Raw genomic sequence first — 13,839 nt, 5'->3', positions numbered from 1 at the left:
TACAAACAGAGAAGTGTATATGCATATAAAACAATACAAAATATGTTTAAGAAAATAAGACATGGCACATTATATGACATACAAAAGAGAAAGAGACGTCAATCAAAATGCTTAATACAAAATGAGTCGCAGAAATAAAAAGGACGATGTCCAACGTTCAGCTCACTGGAACGGGGGCAATATATATAGATACAAAAACATACGAAGAAAAGACACAAATGAAACACTGTAAATTGTGCCTTACAAGCACCAACACGTACACCAGCGTAATGTAGCTTTCCTTTTTTCGTAGGATAATAAAACTGTGTCTTTTCGAACGGTCTCCGCTGAAACATAAGGAAAAGTTTTAGGATGCTGAGAGAAAAATCGCAATCATCTGGTTGAAGCAACCACGTCCTTTCTCAGAATGTCCACTGTCCTCGTTTGATGGGTTTCTCCTTCCTGAGAGTAAGCAAAGTATGCCAAACATTAGTGTTTTTATTTTTTTTTTCCTATCTCACTCTCTTCTCTCTCCATTTAGCGAATGATCGAGAACTCCTCCATGCTGTACGTCCTCCCCCGTGGCAGGCGAGGTCTAGTGTTATTGTGAGGATTGTGCTCAGGCTGTCGTGATGGCGTTTAGGTCCTTCATTAAGCCCTCGAGATGGGCCATTTCCTCCGTCAGCTCGTCCGTCTCGTAATTCTGAGGGAGATGAAGAAGGTTACTGCGGGGGGTGGGGTTGGGGTGAGCTGGAGTTTGGGGAATGGGGTTTATGAGGGGATGGTCAATGGTACTGCAGAAGATAAAGCAGGAAATCATATAGCACAGCCACATGCATGGTGATGAATGAAGGGGTACGGTAGTATTGGGCATTTTGCAGGATAAATGAGAACCGGTCAGCAGTTTTAAATTATTTTTTAAAAAATTGCAATAATTAAGTGTAAATAAGCGGGCAATAAATACAGCCGTTAAATGGGAGAAGCAGGTAAAGGTTTGAGAGAGAAGAAAAAAAAATGTAAAACATTTTATTATTAGTTGTCAATTTAAATATATTTGATATTCTACATTATCAGATAAATCCTTACTGATATTCTGATGTCATAGACACAAATTTCCATTTAACATTAACATTTTTGCATGTTACAGAGTTCTAGATACTGCGTAACAGAAATAACTCAAGTGTACATGATTTTGTTGTAAGATTTATAAATGTGCAGAAAAAAAAATGGTACAGAGTATTATAGGAACAAAAGTACTCACGCTCCCTGCATCTTCATGCAGTCTGCTGCTTTCCGAGACATCTGGTGCACTTGGAACTATGACAGGCATTGGAGTTCTCGTCCTTCCTAACGTACCGATAGAGGCTGTTTTAACTGAATGTGGCCCTAAAACAAATCGCATAAGTCATTGTCTGTCCTTCTCCTTTTAAGAATCTGTAATAATCCTGAGCACTTCAATCAATCAATCATTTTTATTTATATAGCGCTTTTAACAACACAGGTTGCATCAAAGCACTGTACAGTATAAGGTAGAAGAATACAATGACAGGGATGTATGATGACAAGAGTGACCAATTTGTTATTAAATGCAGAGACGGTCTCTAATCAATTCACCGATAATCACTAGAAGTTAAGTGTCCCCAACAAAGCAAGCCAGAGGCGACAGCGGCAAGTAAACAAAACCCCATTCCATACAGAATGGAGAAAAAAAAAACCTTGGGAGAAACCAGACTCAGTTGGGGTCAGTTCTCCTTTGACCGGACGCCCAGCACTTAACTTCCAGTTCAATTTTAAACGCAGCACTTGGAATGTGACAAATAGATCCATTATCATTTAAAAGACAGAATCTTTTCCATTCATCCATTTGTCTTCCTTTTCAGCCACTCTAAACTATGGTGCCCCACAAGGCTCTGTTCTAGAACCTATTACATGCTTACTGTACAGGGAGTGCAGAATTATTAGGCAAATGAGTATTTTGACCACATCATCCTCTTTATGCATGTTGTCTTATTCCAAGCTGTATAGGCTCGAAAGCCTACTACCAATTAAGCATATTAGGTGATGTGCATCTCAGTAATGAGAAGGGGTGTGGTCTAATGACATCAACACCCTATATCAGGTGTGCATAATTATTAGGCATCTTCCTTTCCTTTGGCAAAATGGGTCAAAAGAAGGACTTGGCAGGCTCCGAAAAGTCAAAAATAGTGAGGTATCTTGCAGAGGGATGCAGCACTCTTAAAATTGCCAAGCTTCTGAAGCGTAATCATCGAACAATCAAGCGTTTCATTAAAAATAGTCAACAGGGTCGCAAGAAGCTTCTGGAAAAGCCAAGGCGCAAAAAAAACTGCCCGTGAACTGAGAAAAGACAAGCGTGCAGCTGCCAAGATGCCACTTGCCACCAGTTTTGCCATATTTCAGAGCTGCAACATCACTGGAGGGCCCAAAAGCACAAGGTGCGCAATACTCCGAGACATGGCCAAGGAAAGAAGTCTGCATCCTTCAAGAAAAAACATGATTTTCATGCAGGACAATGCTCCATCACACGCGTCCAAGTACTCCACAGCATGGCTGGCAAGAAAGGGTCTAAAAGAAGAAAAACTAATGACTTGGCCTCCTTGTTCACCTGATCTGAACCCCATAGAGAACCTGTGGTCCATCATGAAATGTGAGATTTACAAGGAGGGAAAACCGTACACCTCTCTAAACAGTGTCTGGGTGGCTGTGGATGCTGCTGCACACAATGTTGATGGTGAACAGATCAAAACACTGACAGAATCCATGGATGGCAGGCTTTTGAGTGTCCTTGCAAAGAAAGGTGGCTTTATTGGTCACTGATTTGTTTTGGTTTTATTTTTGAATGTCAGAAATGTATATTTGTGAATGCTGAGATGTTATATTGGTTTCACTGGTGAAAATAAATAATTGAAATGGGTATATATTTGTTTTTTGTTAAGTTGCCTAATAATTATGCACAGTAATAGCCACCTGCACGCACAGATATCCTCCTAAAATAGCTAAAACTAAAAACTACTTCCAAAAATATTCAGCTTTGATATTGAGTTTTTTGGGTTCATTGAGAACAGGGTTGTTGTTGTTCAATAATAAAATTAATCCTCAAAAATACTACTTGCCTAATAATTCTGCACTCCCTGTATATGTACCATTTAGACTCAATATTGATCAATAAGCTGCTCAATGCTGTTGAATTTACATTCTCTAAATCAACTAACAAAATGACTTGACTTCGCTTTTATTCCCGTGAATGTACCTGCCTATATAATATTTTTATGTTAAAAGCAATTATCATAGACGTAGCAGAAGGGGAAATTACCTGTCTGAGACAGCAGTGGAGTGCTGGGTAATGCTGAGTCATACATGGGGTGAGCTGGGATGGCAGGCACTGCAAAACTCTTGAGCGGGTGCGTGGGACGAACGTGTGCTGTGGGTGTACTGAATGACGGCTCCTCCTCAGCGGCTGAGCTGTGATAGCTAATGTCTGTTTCTGAAAGGTCAGTGGTGCAGGAGGGCTGCCCAGACGGAGGGTGCAGGTCAGCACTTGGGGTGTTCCTTACTGACTCTGTAATTACATCAGCACATGGGTCAGCACATGGCACATATTGCATACCATTAACCATGCGGGCGTTGCGTGCATGCAACCTTAAAGATCACGAGAAGCCTGGTGGAAAGAAAAAGTTACCTACTCACATTTAGGCCAGTCCTAAATGTAAGCAGGTCGAATACAAGCAGTCAAACAACCCATTTTAAACCATCTTTTTTTACCAGTACGTGGAGACTAGAGCATCTTGATGTATCCTAACCTTAATATTTCTTTCTCAGAATTATTGTAAATGGTATTATTGCCATGAAGGTTATTAGATTCATGTACTGTAAACAGTAACTATTGAAACTATTGCCAAAATTATCAGAAAGAGGCAGGTTTAGGTGAATTTAATGCCTGGAGAAGTCTAGCAAACGGCATCAGAGAGGAGTCTAATGTTTCCCCAGAAGATGAAGTTATAACATGTATATTAAAAAATGATGAGGCCAAAATGATGAACAAATTAAAACTACATAGATGAATCATCTACGATAAGGTAAATGACATACCTAATCAACACACATAATGTTGAAGAATGTAAATAAGGTAAAATTTGAATTGGTAAAATTGGTAAAGATGCTTTTTGGAGCATGTTTGTTTTTTCCTCCGTTGCTGGTCTAACCAAACTCTAACCAGCTTGACCAAAATGGTTCACCAGGTTGAAAGCAGGTCCACCAATTGATCAACAATCTAGAACAGGGAGAACCACTCAATAGCAAAAAATTACCCACTTAGAAAATAATGGAAGTGATACACATGTCATGAAGCTTTTACTTATCTAAAGGACGTGCTAAAGAGGTATGTTCTCTTTAAGAGATAAAGAAGGAAATGAAGAGTTATGAAAAGTTTCAATTTTTCAAATTCCATGGTCACCAACTAAAAGTGTAATTTCACTTTGAGTGGAAAACAGGCACTTGACTCATGGTGTAACACAACTGTATCCAGGTACGGTGAAGGTCTTCACAAAGTCCCGCTAATGCACTCTCACCTGTGGACTCTGCCCTGTCTAGATGAGAGATGGGGGTGGCGATGGACCGCGTGCTGCTCTGGTGGTGGAGATAGCTGCGTGTTGGCGAGGCCAGGCTGCCCAAGTGATAATGATGGTGATGGTTATCGAGGGAATGGATGGGGTGAGCACTAATCACAGCTGCGAATGGACACAAATAATAGAGCGCCATGGTTTAAACCTTGCACACAAAGCTATGAGATCATGGAAAGCATGGTGCATCTATAACATCTGCTCATGCAAACAAAGAACAACACAGATTGAAAGACAGGCTATTTTGCTAGGTTAAAGAATTATTATTAGGCTACAAACATACTCTAGACAAGTATGCAAATGCAAATGCATATTCTTGGCCAACCTGTTGCTTCACTGCTGCGTAGCTAACTTTAGCAAATATGCTAAGCAACTGTCTCTTGCTTAGCAGTGCACGATTTCTCTGGTTGACCCGAACATTGTCATGCATTTCAAAATGTTTCATTTTCTTAGCTTGAGTAGAGTATGTTTTAGGCCTTCAACTACAATAATGAACTCAGGGAACCTTGTTTGAGGACTATGTTATTTCAAAGTGTATAAATCGTTTATTATCCTAGCTGAAAGAAAAGAGGCCAAATTAAGGGTGTCCGGTTCCTGGTTCAGGATGACACACTTACGCTGAGGGGGTTGTGCATCAAAGGGCATCATCATTTTAGGTCTCATTCCCCGACGGCCTGCCAGTGTAGACATGCTGTCCTCTGATTCATGGCCTGTAAATCAGACAGCGACCAGCCAATCAGATTGAGACAGGCTTACCCACCCAACAGGCTCCCAATACAAGAGCCATATGAAGAAAACCAGCTGACTCCCTAGAGTCACTTGCCAAGATCATGTGATATTTTCACTATTGCAGTGGGATTCTATTGTTTTTCCATTAGAGGGCAGTGTAGACACACATATCAGGAGATCTATAGGAGTAGGCAGCAGCAGATGGATATCACCATTCATGCCACGAGAACAAAGGAAACAGGGCTACAAGTTTTTCCATTTTAAGCATGGAACATGCCAATCGCAAGCAATAATGACAAATAGACATGACTTTGAAGCATCTTTCAGAAGCAGCAGCTAGAATGATGTCATGGATTATGCAGCAGGTGAAGGCTGGTCAGGTTTAAAGACCCCATGAAATCTTTGAAACAGGAAGTTGGACTAGACATTTCAAAGAGGCTTTTTAGGCAGCTTTAGGTTTAAATCATAGCTACTTGCTACTTATACTCAGATGTAGATGGTACTGAGAAAGGTTATAGTGAAGAGAAATACTATAAATACATCAAAAATCTCCAGAACTGTGGATGTCCACTAGTATACACATGAGAGATCCTCAACAGACAAAACACTTTTTGTTCTGATTTCATGGGGTCTTTAAATTAAAAGTTCTTACCACGGTAAGAGTTACGTCTCTGGAGCATAGGATCCATGGAGCCGTCCACCGGGGTGATGTCCTGGGAGGTTCGGGGGATTGGTGTGTCAGTCATCACTGGATTAGATTCAGGCGATTTGTCGATAGGTTTCAGCTCCAAACGCTCGTGGTGGATCCAGAGGTCTGGTGGCTTCAGATCTTTAGAATTTCCCTTATACTTGTGGGATCCGTTGGCGGACTTGCAGGCTGCACGTTTCCTGAACATCACACCAAACAGTTTGAGGAAAGGTTGTGCGCAAATACATTTACCCTCACGCTAGGACTGAGAATTAGGACTATTAGTCAGCAGGAGATCTGAACTTACTTTTTCTGCTGTGTTGTAGTACGGCGTGTACACAGGAAGGCACCAACCACAACCAGGATGATGGTAAACGCACCCACAGACACAATTATGACAATAACCAGGATGTGGTTATCGCCAGTGCCAGACATATCTGTTTTCCCTGAAATATTGAAATTCTATGGTTATAAAAGTACAAGAAAAGTCGTCAAGGCAAATTCGAGCCTGAAAGTTTTGAAAATGTTTATGACAGAGAGTAATATAGAAGGAACTGGTTTAATTTAGCTGTGGTTGCTAACTGATGATAAGTTGATCCTAAGGTGTTTCTACATGATTGCATGGTTGTTATTTAGATGTTACTTGGTTACTACTAATGGTTAGTTGCTACAATGGCATTGGACAGCTTTTGCTGTTTTTTACTAAGGGTGTTGATGGGATGTTGCTATATAGCTGTGTTGCTAAGCATTAATTGGTTGTGACTACGAGTGGTTATGGTATTGCTTACTGGTAATTAGGCACAATGCTAGGGTAGTTTCTTGCTGCTATGGTACATAATTGATTACATCATTGAAACATAAAACAGCAATTACCAACTGATCCAAAACCTTGTTCTGGTGCAGAGGGTCTTCCTGGTTTCACCAATATACCTGGAGCTACGAGAGGACAGATAAGATAAAATGGCAGGTAGCACTTCAGAATCTACAGCTCCTGTATAAAGTACACATTTCACCCACAGCATGCAAACAGATAAACCCACAAGCTATACTTCAGAGAAGAGCATGACACTCATCTTTTGACCAAAATGTGCTTGAGAAAAGCTTGTTAGTAGTATGAAGTTTTAGCCACATGTGCGTTTTGCTGATAAACTATTAGTAAATGGAAGTCAGGGAAGCAAATAAGATGTTTTTCTGCTATACACCAGCTGGATCTTTCTTTGACTGCTGATGAATTTCAGTGTTCAGGGGAAACAAGCTGCTCACTTCAATTTGAGGACATTAGTGGAATAAGAGAAGAGAGAGCAATTACCTTGGTCATTAGCCATTTTGTCAGAGGATTCGGCTAGCAGGACAAAGCAGAAGGAGAGGAGACAGGTTAGAGGGAGAGAGGCGTGCAGTCAGAGCTAAGCAGGATCCTATGGACGACTTGTGCATGAGCCAGTATGAAAGATTGGTGAGGTCAGGGCAAACGCAAGGGTTAAGCTTTAGCTTAGGTTAAACATAGCGTAAGTGCATATATTGGTCCCAATATTGAATTCTACTAATTAGAATTTAGCAACTGTGCTGAAAAGAACAGCATGATATTCCCTACTGGGCTAGTTCATTATGGTCTGCTACTATTCGATTTGGCATTTTTCTTTTTAAAAAGAAAAATCTGGCTGGTTAAGAAGCATATGAAACGTATTGGTCACACCAGTATCCCATTGTATTTTTGTATTCATAACCCATGCTGGTCTTTTCAGCAGGCGGCAGTTGATTGTTATCATTCATCGGCATGAATGAGCTGGTTTACCTTTAGGAGTGCGGAATTGGACAGCATCAGACATGGGACCCATCCCTTTAGAGTTGCGCGCCTGGATCTTGAAGTAGTAGGTGGTATCAAGGGTCAGCTCTTGAATCTGATGGGTTAGCCTGTTTCCCACTACTGGCTCAATCACCCAGTCGTGAACCTCTGCATTCACATCAGTGCTGTAGTAAATGATGTAACCTGGAAAGGCAGAGGAAAAAGTAAAACAGAGGCACGTTGTAATGATAAATCAGGCAAGTTAAAAAGTCACTAGCCGCGTTTCCGTTACCCTTCAAATTACGCCATTTGGAAAAATTGGGAAAAAGTATATATTACAAAAGTTTTGCGCAAATCTGTAATGGAAACCTGGCAGCTGTCTCTATTGGGTATATATTTGTAATAAAAATTTTGTCACCTGTGATCTTGCCATTGGCTTCTGAGGGGGGCTGCCAATTGACGATGATCGTTCGCGGTCGTCCCTCTTTGCTCACTACAGTCACATCTTTAGGTGCAGAACTTGGGACTGGGGAGAAACACAAAATTAATCAAGACTATAATTGCAAATAGTCCCTCACGCTAGGGCTGGGCGATAAATCTATTTTATTGATTAACGCGAATGTAGTTTACATCGACTCGTTTGAATGAAAATTGGTTTTCTCTTTAACATCTGCCGACGCTCCCGTAGTTCCGTGTACAGAAAGAAAATTGTGTGCGCTACGTAACTCCTTAAAGGGAATAAATATGAGATGGGATGGGAGTTTTATCATTTGGTAATCATAACGTACATAAAATTGCAGGCATCAGGGAGCCGCTATTATGCCTGCCATTAAAACTGCTTTTGCACGATTGTTTTTTTTTTTCAATTTCGAACTTCACAATCGCGATTGTCAGTGGTGTTCAGGATCTGCATGTCGTTAGTAATCGTCCTCAGTCATCCCCTATACTCTTCATGCGGTAAGGGTAATGTAACAGGCAAGCAATTGTTCATGTTCTGTGCCTTTCTGAATACTAATTTACCATTTGGGCAAAAAGGGTTATATTACATTATGTTACATTTTCACTGTTTACAATGGCAGGGCCATTTGTCTTTTTGTCATCTAGTTTCTGATTCCATTTTACCCTAACGGGGAGATCCAGATCAAATTCCAGAAGGAAAAATCGAAATAAAATAAAGTTAAGTTTTGAACAATTTTGTTGTTTTGTAGGGGTTTTTTTTATGCCATATCGCCCAGCCCTACCTCCCACTTTAAGCAAATGCAAAGTTTATTACTCATTGAATGCATTTACATGTACACCAAAACTACTTGAGTCATCATACATACCTGCTTCAAAAGTTGTTCCATGTGCAGTCATGCTCCAAGTGCTGGTCCTTCGGCCCCTGGTCACCATGACAGAGAACTCGTACAAGGTGTTGGGTTTAAGACCCGTCACAGTGTGACTGAGTGTAGTGGTATTAGCAACCTAAAATAAAAAAAAAAAATCAACATCAGTGATACAACAACTGAAGACTCGCCCGTGAGAAGCCTAGGTTCTGTTAACATACCTTGAACTTCGTGTTTGCGGGTATGTTGGTCTTCCAGCGCACTGTGTAGTAACGTGCATCTGTGATCTTCTGGTTCTTGGGCAGTGAGTTGTCCGCCCAGGTGACTTTAATGCTGTTGTGGCCCACAACGGACGCCTGAACGCCCACAGGAGGCAGCATGGGTAAAGGGTCTGGTACTGGAGTGTATGGAGCATGGAAAAGTTCGTACAAATCAACATCAGGGTCTATGGGGTCTGCAAGCAAATTACACAATGTCCCATGGCAAAAAAAAAAAAAAAAAAAAAAGGTGAAAGGTGAAAAAAGGTGAGCGCGATTACACACGTACAGAGGGAGGGTTTTAGGACAGGAGACACGTAACCAAGGGAGGAGAAGGGATTAATGGGTTAAAATGGGAGGTGAGGAAGGGAGAATTGTGGAGGCGGGATTGGGAAAGGAGAAAGAGAGAAATATTGGATTAGAACAGAATATCAAGAGACAGTCACAAAATCATCCAGAGCTAAAGAGAACTACGTCTACAATGAGTCGAGGAACTACACCAGCTTGGTTCACTACCAGCTACGTTACAAATAAAGGAGGAAAACGAGTGAGAGTTCATAAACACAGAGCCTGGAATCAGCTGTTGAATTATAATCAAAATGACCTAAGATTCAGTGAAATCCTCATCTAAATTTTTTCATAGATAAAAACAATGCTGTTATGGACACTCATTATTTTTCTCTAATTGGCGATGTCAAGTGTTAAAACTAAATTTATCATACCTTGTATTTATTGTAAGGTTAGAAATCTCAAATTATGTCTGCGGGAAGGTCACAAGCGTTCAGCTAATAAACAGGTTGAGATCTTATTCTCTTATGCTGCAATTTAACCAGATCCACAGGAGGCTTTTATTTTCCTTTCCTGTCTATTAATTTTAATTCAAGTCAAGGTCAAGGTTTTGGAGATGCACATTTTTTTGATGATTCACCAAAGCTTTCAGATCATTTCAAAGTGCAATGCATCTCTGATTCTGCTAATATGATAAATGTCAAATACCAGAACAACAAGTCTGTCTCAAAGTCTGATCCTTTTATAGTTTTAAAGCTGTTTGCCTGTCTTAAATCACTTGTTTTTCGCAAGCGCTCTCTCCAAGAATAACAATTTGGAGTGGGAAGATATACTCGCTGGCTTTTTTTATATGGGTGAAAATGAGAACACATTGTTTCTAGCTTGAACATTTAACTGTTTTCAAATTACAAAGTGGGAAAAAAAAACAGGCTGTTTTCTACACTATTTCTGCGCTATGTGAGGCTGAGCTCTGCTAATTCTGTTAAAGCGCAGAATGTAAACGGATTCACTTTCCAACTAGCATGCAATGCAAAACAATACATATAAAATGCAAAGTAACACACACTAAAGTAATTCACGCTAAACTGATTTCCTAAAAACAGGGAATCTAAACATGCAGTCGACTATTACAATATCTTTTATTTTAAGGTAAACGTATATATATTCTTGTACTCTGAGAAGAGGCAAAACTGTCACATTTTCCTGTTAGTATTTATTAACATTCTCTCTAACGGCGAAGGAGGCGCCGTTATATGAAGGAATGGGTAAGCAAGCAGATATAAACTCTGCAGGAGATCTTCAAAATATAAACTCTGCAGGAGATACGCAGAAGGTTTCCTTGAGTTCAGTTAAAGGTAAACCAAGAAAAATGAAAAATGCCATGAACCATGTTGCATGCTGGGAGGTAATGAGAGTGTTCCACTGATCAAAACTGGAGGTGAGAAATTATCTATATCCAGTGTATCCGTTTTTCACTCTTTCATTCCCTATGAGTGTTCTTGGCACTTTTAATATATTATCGGTTATATTATGAATTATTACCTTTGGTGACACTACATTTAATTAGAAACAGTAGTATTGCTGTAATGTAAAATACAATTTTATTTTATTCATTTTTATTTTAAAATGTTTTATATATATATATATATATATATATATATATATATATATATATATATATATATATATATAATTTATTTATTAAAGATAAAGAAAAAGTGTTCTAAACCGTTCCACTGATTTACAACACCAAACCACATTGATTCCTTTCTGGTTAAGATGGCAATAACCCCTAATTTTGCTACATGTTAAATTGTTTTTCAGTTGCTAAAATAAACAACCAACTAACTAAATAAAGGAAAACATTTATTACTGAATGATAAAAATGGCTATTTCACCATGAACAATGAGAGCACCATTACATATAATGTTTGACCAACGCCGCTCAGCCACGTCTTATCAACATTCACTTGGATGACGGAGTGACTCATTTCCTGGAATTGTCATGATGTTCCTGTACTTTGTATAAGAGCAGTGTTTAATCAAACCTCTGCATCTCCATCATGTGCCGCGCTATTAAGCAGTGCTTCAGCGGTGAAGTGCATATGGCTTTATCTGTATCTCACAATCAAGAGAATTCCTCTGGTTGCTAGGAAGCGGACGCATTAGAGACCGCAAAAACTGCTGAAGAACTCTTAAGATGGTCTCTAATGAGAAGAGCAAGCACTCAACCACTACGCATAACCATAATGTCAATACGATTACCCGGAAATACAGAAATGCCATTTTCTAAAGAAATGCAGACGTCATTGCTCTAATTGAATCTTCTGTTTAACAAACAGGAAGGTGTTACGGTACGTTATTTCTATAGTAAAGGCGGCAGTATTCTCCGTATTGGGAATACGAGTATGTTAAAGCTGTATACGTGTGTTATAAGGCTGAGAGGTGACCTACCTGATTGGGGTCGCGTGATAGCGCTCTCGTACACAGGGATTCCCTCCCCCACGTTGTTGAAGGCCTTCAGTGTGATAACGTAGTGCGAGCTGGGATCTGGCAGGGAGAAAGCCAATCATTTATCTAATCAAGCCCGCAGCTCCTCTGAGAGCTTCAACCATATTCATCATCCTAGCAGGGGTGCATATTTAAACACCATTATTGATTCTAGCTCTCGTGTAATTAGATGAATTACGAAAACTTAAATTATGCTGTTTCTTCTGATGATTATTTTTCTCGCTCCCTCAAATGTAATTAGGATGGGGTGGAGAGAGGGGTAAATCTCCCACTCTCGAGTACCTGCAATCCATTTACCCAGTTCTGTTTACTTTAATTCACTTTTAGAGGCAACAGAGCTATTTCTTTGCTGCTGCTTCACGTTTGTCTGATGAAGGTGTGAATGAATGGTTGGAAACATGAATTAAAATGACAGATTCGCTTCGCTGGCTGATACAGTTCAATGGTATTAAAGGATATAGTTATATAGTAAAACTGGGTATCATCACAATTAGATTAAGTTAGTAATAGCATAGTATTCCTACCATGAAAAACCAAGTACCATATTTTATGCATATATAGTAGAAACCAAAAGAGTACAGTATTAAAAATAATAAGTCATATTAAATACAAAATACATTCATATCATCATTTACAATTCATGTGCTTCAGCACAATAAAACAGGTTCTTCAAATAGCAACATCTACATTTTTCCTCCTAAAAATGTAATTTAAAATGTTGAATTAGTTTGATGTATGAATTTTTTTATTTTGTGCTGTTAAATATTTAAGCGCATCCAAAATAAAAGTGTTTGTTTACATAATAGTATGTATGTGCGCTGTGTATATTTATGATATTAAATGTATATAAATAAAAACATATGCATGTATATATTAAATATAATATAAATACAGAAATGCATATGCATGCAAAATTTCCAAAATATATGCTATACGTATGTATTTATACACAATAAATATGCACGATTAATTGTGATTAATCATTTGACAGCACTATAAAAAGTATAATTAATTAAATATATTTGTGATTTATTAATTTTGCTAATATTTCCTCTATTTCTTTACCTTTTTATATTTTTTTTATTGAATTTAAATGCCCAAACTCAATCGTTTAATTTAAATGTTAGATTTAAGTAATTTACTAAAAAGCACTCTAAAAAAGACTCTTCGTAAAGAATGTTTTCAGAATGCTGCAGAATCATTATATACTGAAGGATCTTACTCAGGTTCTCAATGGTGTAGTATCTCTGTTTGTAGTCCACTTTAATGGTCTGGGCGTGAGGGCTGCCGATCCCATAGCCGATGGTGTATCCCCTCACCACAATGTCCTGGTTCTCTGGGGGCGTCCAGCTCACCACAATGCTGTTCAGAAGCGACCGCACATGAAAGGAGCTGGGGACGTTCGGCACGGTTGTCTCTGAAAGCGAAGAACCAGCAAAATTACCCGTCATCCTTATCAAGCACCAGTGTTTACAAGACATCTGCCAGTGATTACCGTCCAGATCGCTCTCAAACGTCTCAGCAGTGGTCCAGTCTGTGGCCGGACCCGTGCCGTTGACCGTAATGGCCGACACGCGCAACATATACTCAGTGCCTCGCTGCAGACCTGAAAAACACAATTCAACATAGGCATTTGATTCAG

At 39.4% G+C, this 13,839-nt stretch overlaps 1 protein-coding gene across 11 annotated transcripts in view; it reads right to left on the bottom strand.

Moving 5' to 3' along the window:
* Positions 1–13,839, bottom strand: part of neo1a (neogenin 1a) — a 126,036-nt gene continuing 112,197 nt past the window's right edge. For 2 of the 11 annotated variants that reach the window (XM_043244018.1, XM_043244022.1), the window contains exons 14-29: positions 13,693–13,803; positions 13,420–13,614; positions 12,141–12,236; positions 9,363–9,595; positions 9,142–9,280; positions 8,235–8,342; positions 7,826–8,020; positions 7,343–7,375; positions 6,907–6,969; positions 6,341–6,479; positions 5,998–6,233; positions 5,234–5,326; positions 4,566–4,724; positions 3,311–3,556; positions 1,241–1,365; positions 1–682 (exon numbers count right to left, since the gene is read on the bottom strand). In XM_043244018.1, coding sequence (XP_043099953.1) covers positions 599–682; positions 1,241–1,365; positions 3,311–3,556; positions 4,566–4,724; positions 5,234–5,326; positions 5,998–6,233; positions 6,341–6,479; positions 6,907–6,969; positions 7,343–7,375; positions 7,826–8,020; positions 8,235–8,342; positions 9,142–9,280; positions 9,363–9,595; positions 12,141–12,236; positions 13,420–13,614; positions 13,693–13,803 — 2,255 coding nt within the window. In that variant the 3' untranslated portion in view covers positions 1–598. Of the gene's footprint in view, positions 774–1,240; positions 1,366–3,310; positions 3,557–4,565; positions 4,725–5,233; positions 5,327–5,997; positions 6,234–6,340; positions 6,480–6,906; positions 6,970–7,342; positions 7,376–7,825; positions 8,021–8,234; positions 8,343–9,141; positions 9,281–9,362; positions 9,596–12,140; positions 12,237–13,419; positions 13,615–13,692; positions 13,804–13,839 lie in introns of all 11 variants that reach the window. The other 9 variants (XM_043244021.1, XM_043244026.1, XM_043244025.1 and 6 more) reach the window with 8 other exon arrangements.

Source organism: Puntigrus tetrazona, chromosome 7, assembly GCF_018831695.1.
Source record: "Puntigrus tetrazona isolate hp1 chromosome 7, ASM1883169v1, whole genome shotgun sequence".
Lineage (NCBI taxonomy): Eukaryota > Metazoa > Chordata > Actinopteri > Cypriniformes > Cyprinidae > Puntigrus > Puntigrus tetrazona.
This window is presented reverse-complemented; position numbering and strand designations above follow the sequence as displayed.